The sequence below is a fragment of the Epinephelus lanceolatus genome, chromosome 9 (assembly GCF_041903045.1).
Source record: "Epinephelus lanceolatus isolate andai-2023 chromosome 9, ASM4190304v1, whole genome shotgun sequence".
In the NCBI taxonomy this organism is placed as follows: domain Eukaryota; kingdom Metazoa; phylum Chordata; class Actinopteri; order Perciformes; family Serranidae; genus Epinephelus; species Epinephelus lanceolatus.
Genome location: NC_135742.1, coordinates 28,813,557 through 28,832,612, shown reverse-complemented (window position 1 = coordinate 28,832,612; position 19,056 = coordinate 28,813,557). Strand labels below are relative to the sequence as shown.

The following is a 19,056-nucleotide window of genomic DNA, read 5'->3' as shown; positions in this document are numbered from 1 at the left end:
TTTTTTCCATTTTGCCGCTATGACTGAATTGCAGCTTTGTAACAGTGTAAGTTGATCTGCCCTATAGCCTTATCAAAAACAGACAGGAAAAAGAAGTAAAGTCAGCAATATCCAGTTTGTACATGGCCACACTGTGGGAAAAACAATGAGAAGCTGGAAGGAAAAAGTCTGTAGAGCATGTGGGCAGCTATGGGTTGGTGGTCCGATCCTCAGCTCCTCCCAATAGCCCAATTGCCCTCCCAAAAGCACTTTGGTATAAAAGCACCATCTATGTATGTGTGTGTATATATATATATATATATATATATACAGTACAGGCCAAAAGTTTGGACACACCTTCTCATTCAATGCGTTTTCTTTATTTTCATGACTATTTACATTGTAGATTCTCACTGAAGGCATCAAAACTATGAATGAACACATGTGGAGTTATGTACTTAACAAAAAAAGATGAAATAACTGAAAACATGTTTTATATTCTAGTTTCTTCAAAATAGCCACCCTTTGCTCTGATTACTGCTTTGCACACTCTTGGCATTCTCTCCATGAGCTTCAAGAGGTAGTCACCTGAAATGGTTTTCCAACAGTCTTGAAGGAGTTCCCAGAGGTGTTTAGCACTTGTTGGCCCCTTTGCCTTCACTCTGCGGTCCAGCTCACCCCAAACCATCTCGATTGGGTTCAGGTCCGGTGACTGTGGAGGCCAGGTCATCTGCTGCAGCACTCCATCACTCTCCTTCTTGGTCAAATAGCCCTTACACAGCCTGGAGGTGTGTTTGGGGTCATTGTCCTGTTGAAAAATAAATGATTGTCCAACTAAACTCAAACCGGATGGGATGGGATGTCGCTGCAGAGAGCTGTGGTAGCCATGCTGGTTCAGTGTGCCTTCAATTTTGAATAAATCCCCAACAGTGTCACCAGCAAAACACCCCCACACCATCACACCTCTTCCTCCATGCTTCACAGTGGGAACCAGGCATGTGGAATCCATCCGTTCACCTTTTCTGCGTCTCACAAAGACACGGCGGTTGGAACCAAAGATCTCAAATTTGGACTCATCAGACCAAAGCACAGATTTCCACTGGTCTAATGTCCATTCCTTGTGTTTCTTGGCCCAAACAAATCTCTTCTGCTTGTTGCCTCTCCTTAGCAGTGGTTTCCTAGCAGCTATTTGACCATGAAGGCCTGATTGGCGCAGTCTCCTCTTAACAGTTGTTCTAGAGATGGGTCTGCTGCTAGAACTCTGTGTGGCATTCATCTGGTCTCTGATCTGAGCTGCTGTTAACTTGCGATTTCTGAGGCTGGTGACTCGGATGAACTTATCCTCAGAAGCAGAGGTGACTCTTGGTCTTCCTTTCCTGGGTCGGTCCTCATGTGTGCCAGTTTCGTTGTAGCGCTTGATGGTTTTTGCGACTCCACTTGGGGACACATTTAAAGTTTTTGCAATTTTCCGGACTGACTGACCTTCATTTCTTAAAGTAATGATGGCCACTCGTTTTTCTTTAGTTAGCTGATTGGTTCTTGCCATAATATGAATTTTAACAGTTGTCCAATAGGGCTGTCGGCTGTGTATTAACCTGACTTCTGCACAACACAACTGATGGTCCCAACCCCATTGATAAAGCAAGAAATTCCACTAATTAACCCTGATAAGGCACACCTGTGAAGTGGAAACCATTTCAGGTGACTACCTCTTGAAGCTCATGGAGAGAATGCCAAGAGTGTGCAAAGCAGTAATCAGAGCAAAGGGTGGCTATTTTGAAGAAACTAGAATATAAAACATGTTTTCAGTTATTTCACCTTTTTTTGTTAAGTACATAACTCCACATGTGTTCATTCATAGTTTTGATGCCTTCAGTGAGAATCTACAATGTAAATAGTCATGAAAATAAAGAAAACGCATTGAATGAGAAGGTGTGTCCAAACTTTTGGCCTGTACTGTATATGTATATGTATATGTATATGCAGTCCATTAAACTGTCTGAAGACTATATGGTGTCCCTTCTAAGTACTAGTGCTGCTGACGTCCCATCACATCCTTTGTACATTCATTCTGTCTTCATATCTGTAGTTGATCTCCGCATTTAACCTCATTTTCTTGCCGCCTCGCTTTCTTAGTACCATTGTCTCTTTTGTCATATTGTTCAGTAAAGCAAATATGTAATCAGACGTCCAGCTGACAGGACTGAGGGAGATAAAAGCAGCTCTGTCAGTGGTTTAACATCAGCAGAGATTTGAGACAGCACCTGGAAGTGAGCTCCTGGTTGTGCCCCTGTTAACTTTTTGTGAAACCGTTCCATCCCGGCGGATTAGTCAGTCGACGGAGAGCATCTCTGCACAGTTGTATGTGCGTGAGTGACAGCAGGAGAGAAAGAGAGACAGAGAGAGAGGGAGAGATAGAGAGAAATCTGCAGAGTTGTGATGCTGAGTGAATGCCTGTGGGGTATGCAAGAACCTCACAGCTGGTTGCCCTTTGCTGTGTGTGGTGCTGTGTGTGTGTGTGAGCAAGGTAAGGAGTGAGCCGGTATGTGTGTGTGTGTGTGTGTGTGTGTGTGTGTCTCTCTCTCTCTCTCTCTCTCTCTCTCTCTCATATAGAAGAGTAAGCCAGCAGCAGCAGCAGCAGCAGTAGTACAGTGGAGCGTGTTCAGTGTCTGGATGTTAGCGCTGCCTCTCTCAGCTGCGGGACGAAGCCTTACTGTAGGTATATACACACATACACAGAGTACACACAGCTGTTTTGACTGTCTACCTGCTGTTTTTTTTGTAGGCTATGCATTTCTGTTTGCTTACTGTTTTTTGCTTCTTATGCATATCTGTGTATTAAGTGTCAAGGGAAAGAGTGGCGTTCTTTTCATTCAGTTCTTTTTCATGAAGAGTATTTCAGTCCACATGATTTGAGATGGTTGAGTGAAGTGGTGAAAGGATTAAAATATGCCGCTCATCAGCAATATGTTTCCATCACTTCAGCACGTTCACAGATTTGCATGCAGAACATATTTTCATACAGTATTTCCATAAACCCGAACACCTGCTTTGTGTACATGGAGATTTGCACTTAGTGTTGCCAATGGAAGGCAACACTGAGCTTGGCCAGCTCTACACTATCTGCAGGTGTTATCGTGTGTTTGTCTGTGAGTCTGGCGAGGTGGAGATGCAGTGGGTGTGTCGTGTCCAGTTTCCAATAGTGTGGAACTTGAGCTGGCTGCTTGTGTGACATGACATGGGACTGTTAGTCAGACTCTAGGAAGAGGCAGGAGAGAGCAAGGAGATGAACAGAAGCAAGAAAACAGGGATGTAAAACACAAGTGTGAGACAGAGGATTCAGAAATGTACAGAAAACAGATATCCTCCCGCTTGTGCTTCCATCTTTATCAGATAATGATTAAACAAAAGGACAGACTGACAAATTTGAAGGAGGGTATTCCCATGGGTGGGGGAGAGAAGGCTTATGTCCCCCCCATCTCATCGGCGACTCATGTCTCTGGTCCACACCCCCCTGCCTGTCTCTCCAGCCGCAGTCTTGTTCCCTTAATTCCTGTTTCAAGGGCTGGGTGCTGAACGTGCTCTGAATGAGAGCAAAATAGCGGCGACTGGGGAAGACGGGGGGACAGGAAAGAAAGAGATGGACGAGGAAAATGATAAGAAGTGAAAGGAGGAAAGTAAAATTAAGGCAAGGTAACAGAGAAGACATGGGGAAAGACAGGATTGGAGAAAAGAGGGAGAAAAGACCACCGCAGGTGAAAATAGAGGGGATGGCCTGAGGACAGTGAAGAGGAATGGTCTGATGAGAAGATGTGAGTGACTCTGTCTCCACTGATGCTCCTCTCATTAGACAAGTGCTTGATACATTGCCAGGTTTCATTAGGCACCCTGGGATTTTTTAAGTAAAATTCTCATCAGTTTGCAAGACCAGTTTGTGGCAAGAAAGCAATTGAGAAAACCCAGACTTAGACATCACTCCTCAAAATGTCTTTGTCATCTAAAAAGAATCAAATATTTTCACTTCCTTCTAAGAATTGACTGCAAGAAAAATGGCAACTTGTGTCTGAATTCCTGAATAGTATATTTTGTACTGCTTGCATACACAGTACAGTACATGAATAATGCACACCCTGAAGTTCTCCAGGGAGAGGCTAATGTGTTTTTAGAAGTAAGTGCAGCATCCGCAACTTAGCCTCATGAGAAATGTCATGTTTTGCAAATCTGACTGAATCATTCATTTTGTCATGTGAATTGTATGTACTGTAGACTTGGACAGTATCTATTATTTTATATGTTCATACCTTCCTGACATTTAAGTAGGGTATAGGATATACACGGTATTTGCAAAACAAAACAAACAGAAAAGCCTACTTAGACAAGTCTTGGGAGTCTGGCACTTGGGCAGTGACTTGCAGCATCAGATACCAACGAAAAAAGGCATTCTGTAATGTCGGCATGATACGCAGCCAGTTGCTATTATAGTTTAACAAAGCCTGGCAGCGTCAGGTGGAAACGCAGTGGGACAAGGACGAAAGTTGAGCAGGCGAAATCCCAGTTGGGCCAACAGACGGGGCCAACAGGAGGGGTGGTGGATGGGGCCAACAAACGCCGACTTTCATCCAAGAGAATGGTGTTCGCGTCCCGTAAGATTCCAAAGCCAAACCCTGTCCTTTTTTCCTAAACCTGACCGCTTGCTTTTGTTGCCTAAACCCAACCACGTGTGCTTGTTGTTGAAGGAAAAAGAACGTCAATTTGCGGTGTTGTTCCGACGTAGTGCTTTGATTTTGAAAAAGACAGTATGTAAACGTTAAACTTCCTGTGAAAACGGAAGTGTATTTTGAAAGAAGACAATGCATATAACAGGCAGAACTTGACACGGTGTCCCTGAACGTCAACAACTAATGCACCCAGGGTACCTTGCATGTTGTATGTGGATGTGGAAAGTCCATGACCCAAACATCAAGTAATTTCTATTTTTTCCCAGTCCTGTAATGTTATCCCCACTGCTATTAGTCGCCATCTTTCTCAGCTCAGCTGCCAGGTTCACTAGTAGGGACCAACCTTGTGTTGTTGACTACAATACATTGCCTTAATATAGCATCTGTATTGCATGTCTTTGAGATTTCTAAATACCCTGGTAGCTTGATACTCCCCAAGCCTAATGCACTGCAGAAGACATATTGTGCATACCTTCTCTTCAATACTCAAATGAGTCCACATAAAAGCCACTAACAAAGGATGTCTATAAATAGATGAGATGGAGCTGAAATCCCATCAGGAAGATGCCCGTATTATTCTTTACATCAGATAAACTCATTACATACATAGCTAGGATGTACTCATCTTAATGTAACCCCTAACCTATACTCCTCTTGGTATGGGTTCAGGTTGTGTATCAGCATCATCCCCACAGTGTGGAGTATTTATTGGAGTCTTTCTTTCATTTAATAACAAAGAAAAATGCAGACTGGGAAACAAACTACGTTTATAACCAACTGGTTTCGGCTGCTAGATTACAACATTCATCAGCCACTTATGCTACTCTGGCATCCAAATTGAGTTTCCAAATTTTAAAAGAACCTCCAAACTATGACAGATTACCTGTCAGCGTGCCTAGCAGAGTTCAGTAACAGCCAACACTCGCAGCGTTTGGCTGGTGTAAATATCCCAGCAGGGGAGAGGTGGAGAGGTAGAGGCTTACTCTTTACTGATGTGGTAGATTACAACAGTTGCACACTTTGAGTGATTGGTCACTGGTTTTGTAGTAGTTCAACTTGAAAATGGCCAGAATGCTTTACCGGTTCCTGTAACATTAAAACTATTCAGGACATCAAATTACTAGTAAATTAAATTTTGTACAGGATGCTGTTTTTGTGGGCTTGCTCATTTTATTCTGTCAAATGATGTGGCATGATCAGTATTATCTTGGGGTGTGATGAATAGCTACAACCACCTTCCTCCGTAAGTAATAAGAACTATATGGGGGGTTGTTATGCAAGTGGCTATTGCTCAGGAGCTTTCTGGCACCTAGGATATTCATATGCTTGTCATATGGAGGCAAAAACCTCCCTGTATTTCTCAGCTGAAGCTTGCTTATTCCAGTGAACTGCACAGTCTGATTAAAAAGGTCTGCCAGACCTGTGTTATGTATATTAATCACATTTATTCACTTCTCCTCCATCTCAACCTCTCACGATTTCTGTGTTTCCGTCTGCCTTCTTTATCACTTGGCACATTTCATCAGATACCTCACCTGCTCATGGCAGTTTACTCCTAATTCCTCTCACCTCTCAGTCTTTGCATTTTTTTTAGCAAAGGCAATGGTGTGAAAGGTACACGCTCTTGTTGTTCTGCCAGATGGTTTGTTTGCCAGTGTGGAGGTGGTGCCCCAGTCTCTCTTTGATCAGCACCATCCTCACAGTGTGTAAGGTTGGCACTCCCTAGCACAGAGACAAACTGCTATACAGCATGTAGTGAAAATCGAGATTTATTGGATTGGATATTCAATTTGCAGGCATATTGTGGTCATTTATTGCATGAAACTTTGTCACAAAGGAATTGATTTAGTGCTTAGGTTTGTCACTTAGCAAATAAATATTTTCTGTAAATCTTTGGTAGATAAATAGACGACCGGAGTGATGCCAGCCCATCTGGTCAGTGCTCCTAACCTTTTCCAGAGCAGGCTATTTATTGTCCTACATACTGCAGCTCCAACTGATTCTGTTGGATAAGCTTGTTATTCTTTTAAATAATTTGTTCTTCCGTAGCTTCGTAGTATTTTCGATTATTAATAGGAGCTGATGCAGATGAATTTAAAGACTGAATTATCTACAAAAATTCAGTATTTATGCAATGCACTGAGTAGTATCTGAAAAGACGGTTTAGACCAGATCTATACTCCAGCATCACGACTCAGACAGAGGTGGGAATGGGTCCTTGCCCTCGCCGGTGCAGTACGACAGATGAGAGGTCATGCCTTGTCACACATGCCAATATAACGCTGTGGATATAATTAAAAGTGGGAGCATTTCATAACACATGGCAGCCTACAGTCCAGCACAGGGAGGTCCACATTGGCAGGAGTAAAGGGGAGAATCTCTCAAAAGGAAGAAATGAGAATAAAATGGACATACTCTTCTCTTTGTCTCATTAGTATGTGCGGGAGAAGGTGTAGCATGCCACGAGACAAAAAATGCTAATACCACTACTGGCTCTGCAAGCTTTCTTCAGTATGGTAAGAGTTTAAATGATTCACAGGGGAGCTGCAACACACAGGAGTGCATTTGAAATGAGATGATAATAGCCTTTTTTATTTTCACTCCTCTTTGAGTTCACAACACCATCTCACAGGATCATGAAGTCAGGGAAGGTTGCGTATGATAACAAGCAGTAGTAGTAGTACGAGGATGGAATAACAGGGGAAAAAAACCTCTCCGAGATGTGGTTTACAGCATGTATCCAGGAAAGCTCATGTTACATGAATGTTTAAAGCTATTTTCTTTCTTTAAGATGTAAGAAATGGCACATAATTAGTTATTAATGTTATTAATCATATACAGCAAAAAAAGGCACAACAGGTTAAGTCACAGGAGCAGCCACATAAACTTAACAAGCTAGATTCAAACAAGATAAGATAACACCTGTTTTTCCATCTAAACTAGAAACTGAATACCTGTTTGTATTAATTAACCAAAAGATCCTTTGATATTGTTATCTTTGATTTATATACACATAATGTCATAGAGCAATATGCAGATGTGGCTATATGAGCACAGGTTCATTTTCATAAAACAGAGCTGCATTGGGTTGAAGTCGACCAGTCACATACTCCGATTACTCTGTTATTAATGTCCTCCCGGTACACACATGACACTGGTATTAGCCTTGCCCTTTCGTAACAACTAGATGTATAGTTCAGCTTCATTATGAAAAATACCGTCATAATGGTGTCTAATGGCGGCTAATGTTGGTTTTACATGTACGTGAAAATGTAACTGTTGCAGCAGCTGTAAGGCGACTTTAATACAAAAATATCTATTTAGTAGTAGTAGATATTATGAGAATCAAAAAAATGATTTACTCACATCATTACCCTCAGCACACTGCCACTTTTAGTATGCACATATTGATGGAGTTTTAGATTTCAGGCATCTGATCCACAAATCAAACCTATGCTGCTGAGTGGTTTGAATTATAACAGCGCAGTGTGAAACCCTTTTATGCATTATTAAAGAGAACAACTAATGAGAATTAGTAACCAGCATTTCAAGATTATAATTAATGTATCAACAAGAATGTTTATCATAAGGCAGTAACTCATTTTGAAAGGAATCCAAAAACACTTCTATCTTTTCGATGCCTGGAAACTGAAATATATATATATATGTCCGCACAGTGTTGTTGGTGGGTGGGAGATGGCGATGCTTCACAAAAGTACATCAGCAATATTTTTGGTCTGGTTATGTTTTGCTATGAAGTTGCTGAGCCAGCACACGGAGGCCTGGATCTACATGTTCCTGACGGATGTGCTCTTCTCTGTTCAGAGCAGCACCGTGGTCTGTTTGCGAGGCGTGTCAGCATGTTCCCGGACTGGCATTGACTCGCTTCTGGCCGGTTGACAGGTTGGGTAGGCAGCAGGGCGACCAGCTTGTCTGTCCGCGATGTCAGCAACACTTGATGCTCTCTGCTCAGTTTGTCACCACACCGAATTCAGTGGTGACAAAAACATGAGAAAAACCTGCTAATGCTCTGCAGTTTGCCAGTATGTTTGTTGTGTTAGTGATGTTTTGCAGTTTTTGTTTTTTTGTATCCTCGTGAGTGTGTGTGTGTTTGCCTACCAGAGTTTTCTGTATGTCTGTCTGTCAGTCTGTCTGTCTGTCTGTCTGTCTGTCTATCCCTCCTCACAACTCTTCTCTCCCATCTCCATCTTTTATGCTGTCATAACATTCTCTACATCTTTTAAACTGTCTGCTGTTTTCCGTTCATCAGTGTACACCTCGTATTTCTCTTTCAAGCTGCCGTTCTTCCTCTTTCTCTCTTGATCGCACTCCACCTTTACTTGCTCACCCTTCCCTCTGGTCTTGTTTCACCTCCTCCCACCTCCTCCTCCTCTGTCTTTTTTTCCTCAGTGGAAGATCTTGCCTCTTCATTATTTATGGAGAGTGGCTGCGTTGTGTAGCTGTCAGATGCAGCAGACAGGAGTGCTGTCTCTCTAGCATTAACCCGTACTGAAGTCCAGGCAAATCCGTATCTCATATGTTCTGAAAGCAAGTGTTCTTGTCAACGTGCTTGTGAATGTAATTTTCCCAAACTCTCACTATGTGGTACATCCCAGCAGACTAGTTGCAAAGGGAAGTAAAATACGGTTGCGTCAGGATGTGATATTAACACATTTAGCACTTTTAATCCACAGCTGATACAATTTATGGAGACGTGTTGAAAATGTCATTTTCTGTTCGTGTGTTTTCCGTGAAAGGTACGACGAGACATCTCGACAGTAACATGATGAGATGTTAAAGTGCTAGTGATAAACTGGTCAAGATTGACTGTGTGAACAGATGCTTTTATTGTGGTGTCAGTTACAAGGGAAGTGCAAAATTGTAATGGGAACAAGGCTGCAGGATGTCACATCTGTAATCAGAACAAAATGATCACATAGGCCCTGTTTATACCTTGTATTCACATGCGTCTTGGCAGATCAGATTGCAAGTGGACAGCTTTAAGTACAGGTGTGAATGTACCAAATAAGTCCTCAGTTGCTCAGACCTCATTAGGAGGTGGTCTGGGCTGCATATGGCCCCATTCTTTCAGCACTGTGTGCGCCAATGTGTCCTAGGCCACATTAAAGACAGCCTACTCTGATGACGTCCTTGTTTATCGACTCCCTGCCAGAAGACGCAGCACTAAAGGACTGTCCCTGGAGCCACCCTACTCCCAGACCAGGGAACGGTCAGTTCATTGTCTGCTTTTGCTTTTAAACCGTCCCAAAAAATTCACACCAGTGCCGAAACAACTTGACTCCTTTCTTAAACCTCTTAATAACGGTTAGGTAACAGCCGTATGATGCTAACAGTTAGCAACAAACAAAACAACAACAAAATTTGCATTTGCAAATGTAAAGGATGTATGTGTTTAAGTGCATATAGAGAGGGAAAGTGAGATCTGATCACAACTGGTCACTTAAGACGCGCATAGAGACCCATTATAATGCCAGGTGTGAACTAACACACTTTAAGCTGTCCACTTGCGATGAGATCACCCAAGGTGCATGTTAACAACATGTGTAACACCATTTTACAGAAAATGATCTACCACACAAGAAAACCATGTCCATATAACCAAAATGATATGCACAGTAGCTAAACCTCAACATTTTGCTTTGCACTGTATCTCAATGTACATAAATACTGTCTGCTGTCATGCTCTCACTGGCCTGACCTTTTCCTCGGCCACCAATAAAATTCAAACAAACTGAATTAACTCAAGCTTTTAAATGAATTAGTCTAACTTAGAAGCGCAATCACAATCCATAGACTGGACTACTGAGTCACAAATCAGAAGCCAGATGCGACAGCAAACATATGCATCGAGAACATTAAAACATAAAGCATTCTTTAATGTCAGTAATGCCTCATTACGCTTGCATACAGCAGTACATGAGTAGTGATCCTAAACAAAACTGTAACATTGTCGGCCAGTTTGCAAGCTGCATGAGCAGAAGGAAACAAGAGCTTATAATGGATTGCGTGAGATAGTGGTTAAACACACAGACATACAGTAGAGCCCTAATCTTGCTCATCATGGAATTTACCATGAAAGAGGCTCCACCCACTTCTGAGCTCCTCCCCTATATGTTTATCGGTTTGCCACCCTTTTGACCATAAACCAATCTGGGCCAAGCCACAGAGCTCAGCTCTGACATCTGGTGTAACTGGGAGGGTGGGTCTTGACACAGCCAGCGGGAAGCATTAAAAGTGTGTTACTATGCAGGGTATGGAGGTCAGAGCTATAGATTAGAGTCACACACAGGGCAGCTGGGGTGACATCAGGAGAGATCATGATGAGTAGGATGATTGTGATGTTAGAAAGAGCCGAGCATGAGGTTGCTGCTCCTTTGTTGTGAGTCTCGTGACTCGCTGTTGTCCAGAGAAAAGGACTGTACGAAAGAGATGATGTTCCCACTTCCTACTGGTTTTATCTCTCATGCCCAGTCTGTTAATCCTTATTTCTCTATTGGCCTTTTTACTTCTGCTGGTTCTCTCTTCTCTCTGCTCTGTCCTGGCTTTTTTGATGTAAGATTTAATGTGTTTATTGGACATGAACCAGGCTTTCAAGTGTAAACACTATGTCCCCAAAATACCCCATAGCACTGCTGCAATGTAAAGAGAAGACATTACATAATGGCATATACATACACACACTTTTTCATGTACTGTCAGCACACTCATGCCTCAGGTTCACTTGGTGGGTAATTTTAATGAATTCAGACAAGTTGTCAAGTATGACACATAGAGATTGTGTCAGCCTTTCTAACTTCTGACCTCTGTCCTTGTTTACGCTCCTCCTTGCATGTAATTACCGCAGTGTGACACAAAATAACACTGAGGCTGTATTTTAGATTATTAGCACACTTTTATTAGGGACCTTATTAAACAAAATCCAATCCTAAATCTCTTTTTCGTAATTATGCTCGATTAAATGTCTTGTTATGTATGTGTAAACTTACATAATTACCATTCTAGAATTGTGTCTCAAGGCAATAAAAAAATGTCCTAAGCTCAACATTGTCCTCGGGGGTTGGAAAACTCAGGCATATCCTAATGTGCTTTGACAAGAATGTATGCAGCACTCTTGCTGCTCTGAACGGGATGTCAGAGGAGACAGATAGGGAGCACAAGTCAGCTCAGAGACTCCTGTCCTCAGTTGATCCTCTGTCTCCCTGTCCTCACCCCCCAAATATTAATACATGTGCAGGCCAACTAATCGAAAGTCGTTTTTCAAGTGGGTTAGGGGTCACTACTCCCTCTGACTACAGATGAATGAGAGACCACCGTGCTGTTCTTCTCATCAGGATGTATCATTGCAGAAATACCTTGAACAATAGCGGCTGGGTGAGGATGACTTGTGCTTGATGACCATGAAAATTGATGGTGGTTGATGTGTTGACTTAAATGCATTTTCCCTTTGCACTCACTGTTTAGTTACTCCATAGTTTCTTCTTTTCTTGACACAATGGGGCTCACGTCTGCCAGATTAATGCCAGCTGCTTGTTCCAAAAAAAAAAAAAGAAAAGAGAGAGTGAGAAGGAGAGATTAATGTTAGGTTGTTTAATGACAGTTACAGAGGAGCCATTATTTAATTAAGACACCTTTGGGTGTTCATTTCTCTCCTAGGAAGTGATTCTTTTATATCACTGATGTACAAAGAGCTATTGATTACGGTCATGGAAGGATGCAGGAGAACAATCCTCTAGAAGCTGATCACCTGACAGCTGTTGGACTGCACATCAGTGGGGAGACTGATTTTGCCAAAACAGAGTTTTTTAATCAAGTACAGTTAATGCATCTGCACTGCTCAGATATGCCATGATCTAACCATGTTGACAGTAAACCTGTTAAAAGAGCATCATGCTAAAAGCAGTAAGCATGACTGTCAGCTGCAACAATGGATTCACTCCAGTGTGACACACGGTCTGAAAACATTGTAGCGTAATTATATGCCAGCCAGTTAGAAACTAAGAGTTCATTGAAAGCATAGCTAATGCTGTGTTCGTATCATGGTGAAGTTACAGCATTTTCGATCCAAGTGGTAATTACCACCAGGAATCTTAACATTTTCATAAGGTGCTCACATATCTGACTCAAGTGATATGAAAGTGTGTGAAAAACAAATGCGGGTGCATCATATCACCTTATCTCCAGCTTTCAAGATAATTATACCCTACTTCATGAGCTAATTTGGTAATGTTTTATCACCATGCTACCACAACTCTGCCTTTCATGCAATTGCATCTTAATGAGAGATGGAGTACTTATTCATTCATCGCATAATTTATTACATTAGTAATCAGTATGTTGAGTTGAGGATTTATTACTATATTACTGCTGTTTGAAATACTATAATGCTAGATAGAGGTTTTGGAAGTGAATGAAACATGTTTTTCTTTAACACCTTTTTGTCATGAAACCAAACAAGTGAAAATTCTAAAATGTTCTTTAAATACAAACAGCTCTACAGGAACTTAATCTAAATAAAATTCTGACAAATCAACTAAAATGGAGCATGAATCTGAACAAGCATTCACCCTCAGATTTTGTTACTTGACAGTTTTTAATACTCAGTGCTATGGACTCATTTTTGGTTTCTGCTAAAATGTTTTAAGTTCACTTCTAGAAGTGAACGCCTGCAAGTTTCTGTGGGAATCAGTCATTCCCATCGCAAAGTTCTTTTGCAAAATGACAATGTTGTGTCTTTTTTGTGGGATGCTGTCATCTGTCGGGTTACAGTGAACACAAAACTGATGCAGACGGGATTGGGATTAATGGTATAGTCTTTTGTCTATGGATATAAGAACCATACTTATTTTTGTTCTAACATTGTATTTCTTTATTGTGACAGATGCATGTACAACGGTTGATCTTGTGTCTGCTCCTTTTCACTCTGGATGGTGGCTCATTTTTCCAGGTGAAAGTGCCAGAAAGTTATCATAGTTGCAGTTCAGAACTTTTAAGTCCTCCCAGCAATAATGCGCAGAATATAATGGATTTTAACCTTGAAAAATTAGGCCGATAGTTCAGTTTGCTTTTTCTTGTACTGACATTCAACAAATGAATTAATTTTTCCTACTCGTTCACCGTGTCATTGTACATTTTAATCACTTCATTGCTTTCCATCTCAGTGACTATGGCTCTCCCTCACTGGGTTCTCTTTTGTGATCATGAACAATTGATATACTATGAAATATCACCATGTGGGCTGTTAAACCGTCTTTTCATATCAGGATAATGGGATAGGAGGCGAGGAGCACAGGTTGACATCTGCGTCTGTCTCAGGGAAAGCAGTGACATTCAGAGGTAAATGAGAGTGTGATAGTAAACAAATGTCTGCAGTGCATGCAAATGACTAAATTATGTTTTTCACCATTGACAGATTCCATATTCAGTATTTTTAATGTGATGTCTGACAGATAAGTCAAGGTGTTAACATAGTTTGTCACTGCTGACTCATCTACTTATCAGTGTTTTAACTGTCACCTACTCAAACACATCCGTGTAAGTGTTTCAGGTGATATGAGCGGGGCATTATTACACCTGCTGCATCAAGAGATTCATTACCCCAGTCTGAGACCAGCTTTATCGCAGATGCTGGAAGAGAATGTGAAGAAGCTTGCTCTTTGTACAGTGCATTGGCAGACTGTTATTACTGTAGGAAAAGAACACACCAAAGATACCTCATTATGTAGCTGAGTGGCTGTTGGCTGTCTACCTACCTGAGCCCGCACTCGCTTGGCGTTCTGTCACATTAAGCATTACCAGGCTGCACAGACTCAGGAGAAGAGAGGCTCAGTAATGGCCCTGAGATAGTGGTATTTAATGGAACAGCTTATTTGGCTGGGAACGTTTAATGGAGAACATTTTTCAAGGCTTTGTGTCTGCTGCTGTCTGATGAGAAAGAGAAATATGTGCATATTGTGCATATCTATCCGTCTTTATTGGTTTGCAGTGCCAGTATTTAATTAATATTGAGTCCCAGACACGGCATCAGAGAAGCTGTTGTGCGATTGTGATACTGTCACGTGGTTTTACTGAGAGGGAAAGAAAAAGAAAGTAAAAGTAGGCAGGAGAGAGATGACAGTTCTGATGAGAAGAGGCAGCAGAGAATGATGATGATGATTCACTAATTATTGATGAAGTGATGATGACTTCATTGAGTTGCTGACAAACACCTTTACCATCTGTGAGGAAAGCTGGCTGATTGGAAGTATAACTCAATCAGGAATTTTGGATTGATGGATTTTAAGTGCAACATTTATGTGAGTTAACTGTATTTAAGCAATTTATTGAGATCAGACTTTTAGAGGTATCTTTTTATGTGACGCGTCTCTAGCACATCATTCCTTCAACTTTTATTTTTAGTTTATGTATTTTAGGATATTTCTATGTACTGCAAAGTCACTGTAGGCAAAGATTTTTGTCTTTGCATTCTGTCCAGATGGTTTTGCTCGCTGTGTGTTATTTTCAAGATATACAAGAAAGAGAGGCTGACAAAAAAAAAAAAAACTAAAAGTGGCTGTTCGACTTTCATAGTAGGCATCATACTGTTACTTCACTTCAGTAGAAACCTCCCGAGTGTCAGGAGGGTCTTGAGGGAGAAGTATAGCTTACTGTAACATACAGCTGGAAACAACTTCAGACTGCATCTCTTCTTCTTCTCCACTATTCGCCTCCCCCATATGTGCTATAATTAGATCGAGTACATGAAAGATACATTTCTAGCAATTCAATAGGCCTCACTGACAGACCTCAAGAGCCTGTCTATCCTTGTGTGTTCTCAAGTGTCTATGCACTGCATTTGTTTTCATACATTTATGTGCATGTTTATGTTTTAGTTAGCAGGTATTTCAGAGGCTAAGGGTGGAAATGGCAAAGCACCAGGGGAGTAGATTGGGTTAGTGCTGGGCAAATTAAAACCAGCATTAAAACCAATGATCCTGTCTAGCTATCTCTTGTTTCGTGTGTGTTAGTGTGCGTACCTTTGTGCATATGCAAAATGTGTGAAAGTGTCTCAGTGTAGGTGTTGCATATGTGTATGGTGCTGTGCTTGCACGCTTTTATCTTTGAAACCTTGAAATGTCTGTTTGATGGATGACTGTATATCCTGTGAAGCCAAAGCTTGTTAAGAGGCTCTGTGACTTAAAAAGAATTCATAAAGAGAAATTAGATTGCTATTATTGCTGTATTAGCCTGTGAAATATCATAACTCTGACTGGAAACGGGTTATGCTCAGCCTACCTTTGTATTAGACTGACTTTTCCTGTTCACATTATATACTATTCTTGTGTTCATCGTGGAAAACAAGGGGATATGTTTCATCTCTGTCTGTGAAGTTAATTTTATATTTGAGTTTTTCTTGTGGTTGCGTAGCAACGCTCATCCAGCATCTTATGTTTTTGCCTGTACAAGACCTAGATCCGTACCCTCAAGGAAACAAACTCTCAAAGAGTAGACAAGAGATACAGACTTCTGTAGTATGTGCCAGGATTTCTTACCTCCCCTGATAGACATCTGCTCTATGAGGTGCATTTCCATTTCAGTTTGCTTAGTGTTTTTGTTATTAATAATTTTCTACCTTTGGGTTTTCCCCAACACTCTCTCATACCTACATGACAGAATAGGACATCTTAGACTGTCTTTCAAAATGATTTATATGACAGGTCCCAAAAACAGCATATATTTCCATTCTAACGGCTGCAGTTTTAAACACCTTGTTAATGTGATGTGGTTGCAGTTACGCTAAAAAATACCCTGATTATGTTAGGCAACAAAACTATGTGGTTAGGTTTATGAAAAAATATTATAGCTTGGCATACAATAAATACTTGTGTCACTACACATTATGTATGTCACATACGACATGTAGCATATGTCACTAGCGTAGCATGCTACATATACCAATATACTAGACTATGTTGTTATTAAAAGAAGTCAACAGTAACGTAGGGACGCAAACACTGGTCTCCTGGGTGGAAGTCCTGTGTTTGTTTGACCCATCCATCACCCCTCCAGCCTACCATAAAGAGGCTTCTTTGATATTTGTACAACATTACACAGACTTTGTTGCTTTCTAGGCTACATCATGTCACTTACCCCTCTGCTCTTGTAATAATTACCATGGCCAACAGAGGCTGCTTGTACAGCTGACCTATGTGGTGGGTCTTTGGTGAGTGCGGGCTGAAAGAAGACATTAATTACAAGTCAGGAGCCAGAGATATTGAAATACACATAGCTTTTACTTTTAAACACATGACCCTGAGGGACAGGACTGCACTGTCCTGCCAGTGTGATGTAGTGGTAAGCAAAATTCTTCCATCTCAGGGTCAACGAACACAGCAGTTAGAGTGCATCTATCAAGAGCCACGTGTCGAGTATTGCATCCTTGAATAAGACACAAGGCTGTTCAGCGCTGCTTTAAGATTATTGACTGATGGTTACTGACTTGAGTGACTTTTTTTGTGCTGCATGGAGTCACTTAAATTGTTAAATCGTTTTAATAACCCAGCTTCCATTATGAGATCAATTTTAGTTATATAAAAGCCACATTTACTTAGAGCACCTCATAATGTGGTTTGATTGATGTACAGTAGTAGAGGAGTGTTTCTTTTTTCAGCTAGGGCAGTGAAATCAGATCTCAGATCATTGCTAAACTGCTCAGGTTATGGCTTTGAGAAGCGGGTGTATCTTGGTTTCCAGTAAATGGCGTCAAAATCGATTAAATGGACTCAGTCTATGAATTTGTTCACTGTAGTTCTACACTGAAAATTGCAGCACCTGTAAGAAGTCACATTTTAACTTGCTAAAATAATAATAATAAAACACGAAAAATGCATGGGGTGATTTGGTCCAGCCTTAGAGATTGTACTTGATAGGACACTTAAAGGCAAACTAACTATCATTGCCATTTTAGGAAGAAAGTTGTTCCTCTGAAGTTTTTCGACTGAGAGCAAAGCAGTAGACAAAAGTAAACAAAAAGAACTGCAAAGATGACAAGAGTCTTGGGCAAAAAAGTCGGTGGTCAGTGAAGGGCGACAAATATAGGTTGTAATGTTGGGTAGCAGGGAGTGGCATTTCCACTAACAGAGGGAGAACTGTCACAACGTCCTTGTTAATGAGCAAAGCACGAATCAGGTTATTGTTATGCAGGAACGGAGGTGCCGAGCCTGGAAATTACCTGCCATCGCTGTGAGAAACGAGAGTCTGGCTCCACACAGTGCCCAGGGCTAAATACAGACTTCCTCCTCCATAAAGACACCACTGTCATGACATATAATCCAGGATAAGAAATGTATGACTCTGGTTGATATCCTAAAAGGGAGGTTTTCTAAGCAGCTATGTAACTCACCCGTTTACCCTTTAAATGTGAAAGATGCCTTTCAGAAAAATCTCCCAGTAGGCCGTTTCACTTCTTTCAAGCTTAAACTATATGGCTCTGCTGAAGGATTTAAACAACGACACAGCACATAGTCGTATAGTAAAACTTTCAAAATATCAGCCACCACCATCACCAGCAGCTCAGGGGGTTAAGGATGTTTGACATGCTGATAAGAAAATTAATTCAAACACAAAAACTGAACTTCTACAGCTGCATGCATCCTTCTTGTTTCTGTAAAAGCAAGTTTGGAAATAAACCCCACTCTCTTGACAAGTCTTGTACCATTTGAACTTTTACAATATCTTTTATCTCATGCTCAAAGATAAACAGAACTATTAGAACACAGGAAGTCAGAGCTGACTGCTCTCGTCAGATGTACTTAATTTCTGTTTACAAAGACCAGATGTGTTGATGTCTTTAAGCGGTGGGAGGTTCGCCATGCTATTCACACACTATAGCACCGCTTAATTAGTTTGCCTCAAGGGTACAGACTGCGGAAGATTGCTGAAGGCTTTGAGGAACTTTGTTAAAGCTAGAAAGATATTGACAGATTTGAACTTCCTCAATCAATAACTCATAAGTGAAACGTTTTCATCAAAACAAGCTGTCCTCCAAGCTGGACAAATAATATTGGTCTCTATGTGCAGCCGGCTGGAGATGAGTGCGTAGGGACTGTCTACAAAGTGCAACACTGAAAAGAGATACTACAAAAGTATTCAAAAACTTCACTGTTATCATGTTACAAGCTGTTGTGGGTCACCTCTTGTTGAGCAGGACACTCAGAGGACTTCAGCTTGGAAGACGTAGGTCCTTCAGTGTGGCCCAGGACACGCTAGTGTACACACTGCTGAAAGAGTGTGGTCTGAGTAAGCGGATCTCAAGACGTATTGAGGACTGTACTTAGAGCTGTCCACTGGTGATCCGATTACC

The 19,056-nt window shown here is 41.2% G+C and overlaps 1 protein-coding gene across 8 annotated transcripts in view; it reads left to right on the top strand.

The window, feature by feature from the left end:
- Positions 1-19,056, top strand: part of LOC117252108 (multiple C2 and transmembrane domain-containing protein 1) — a 179,318-nt gene that overhangs the window by 39,874 nt on the left and 120,388 nt on the right. Inside the window, exon 1 of one of the 8 annotated variants that reach the window (XM_033618798.2) lies at positions 1,933-2,694. The exons of 6 other annotated variants lie outside the window; for them this stretch is intronic. In XM_033618798.2, the coding sequence (XP_033474689.1) occupies positions 2,653-2,694 (42 nt within the window). In that variant the 5' untranslated portion in view covers positions 1,933-2,652. Of the gene's footprint in view, positions 1-1,932; positions 2,699-19,056 lie in introns of those variants that run through there. One more of the 8 variants, XM_033618799.2, reaches the window with a different exon arrangement.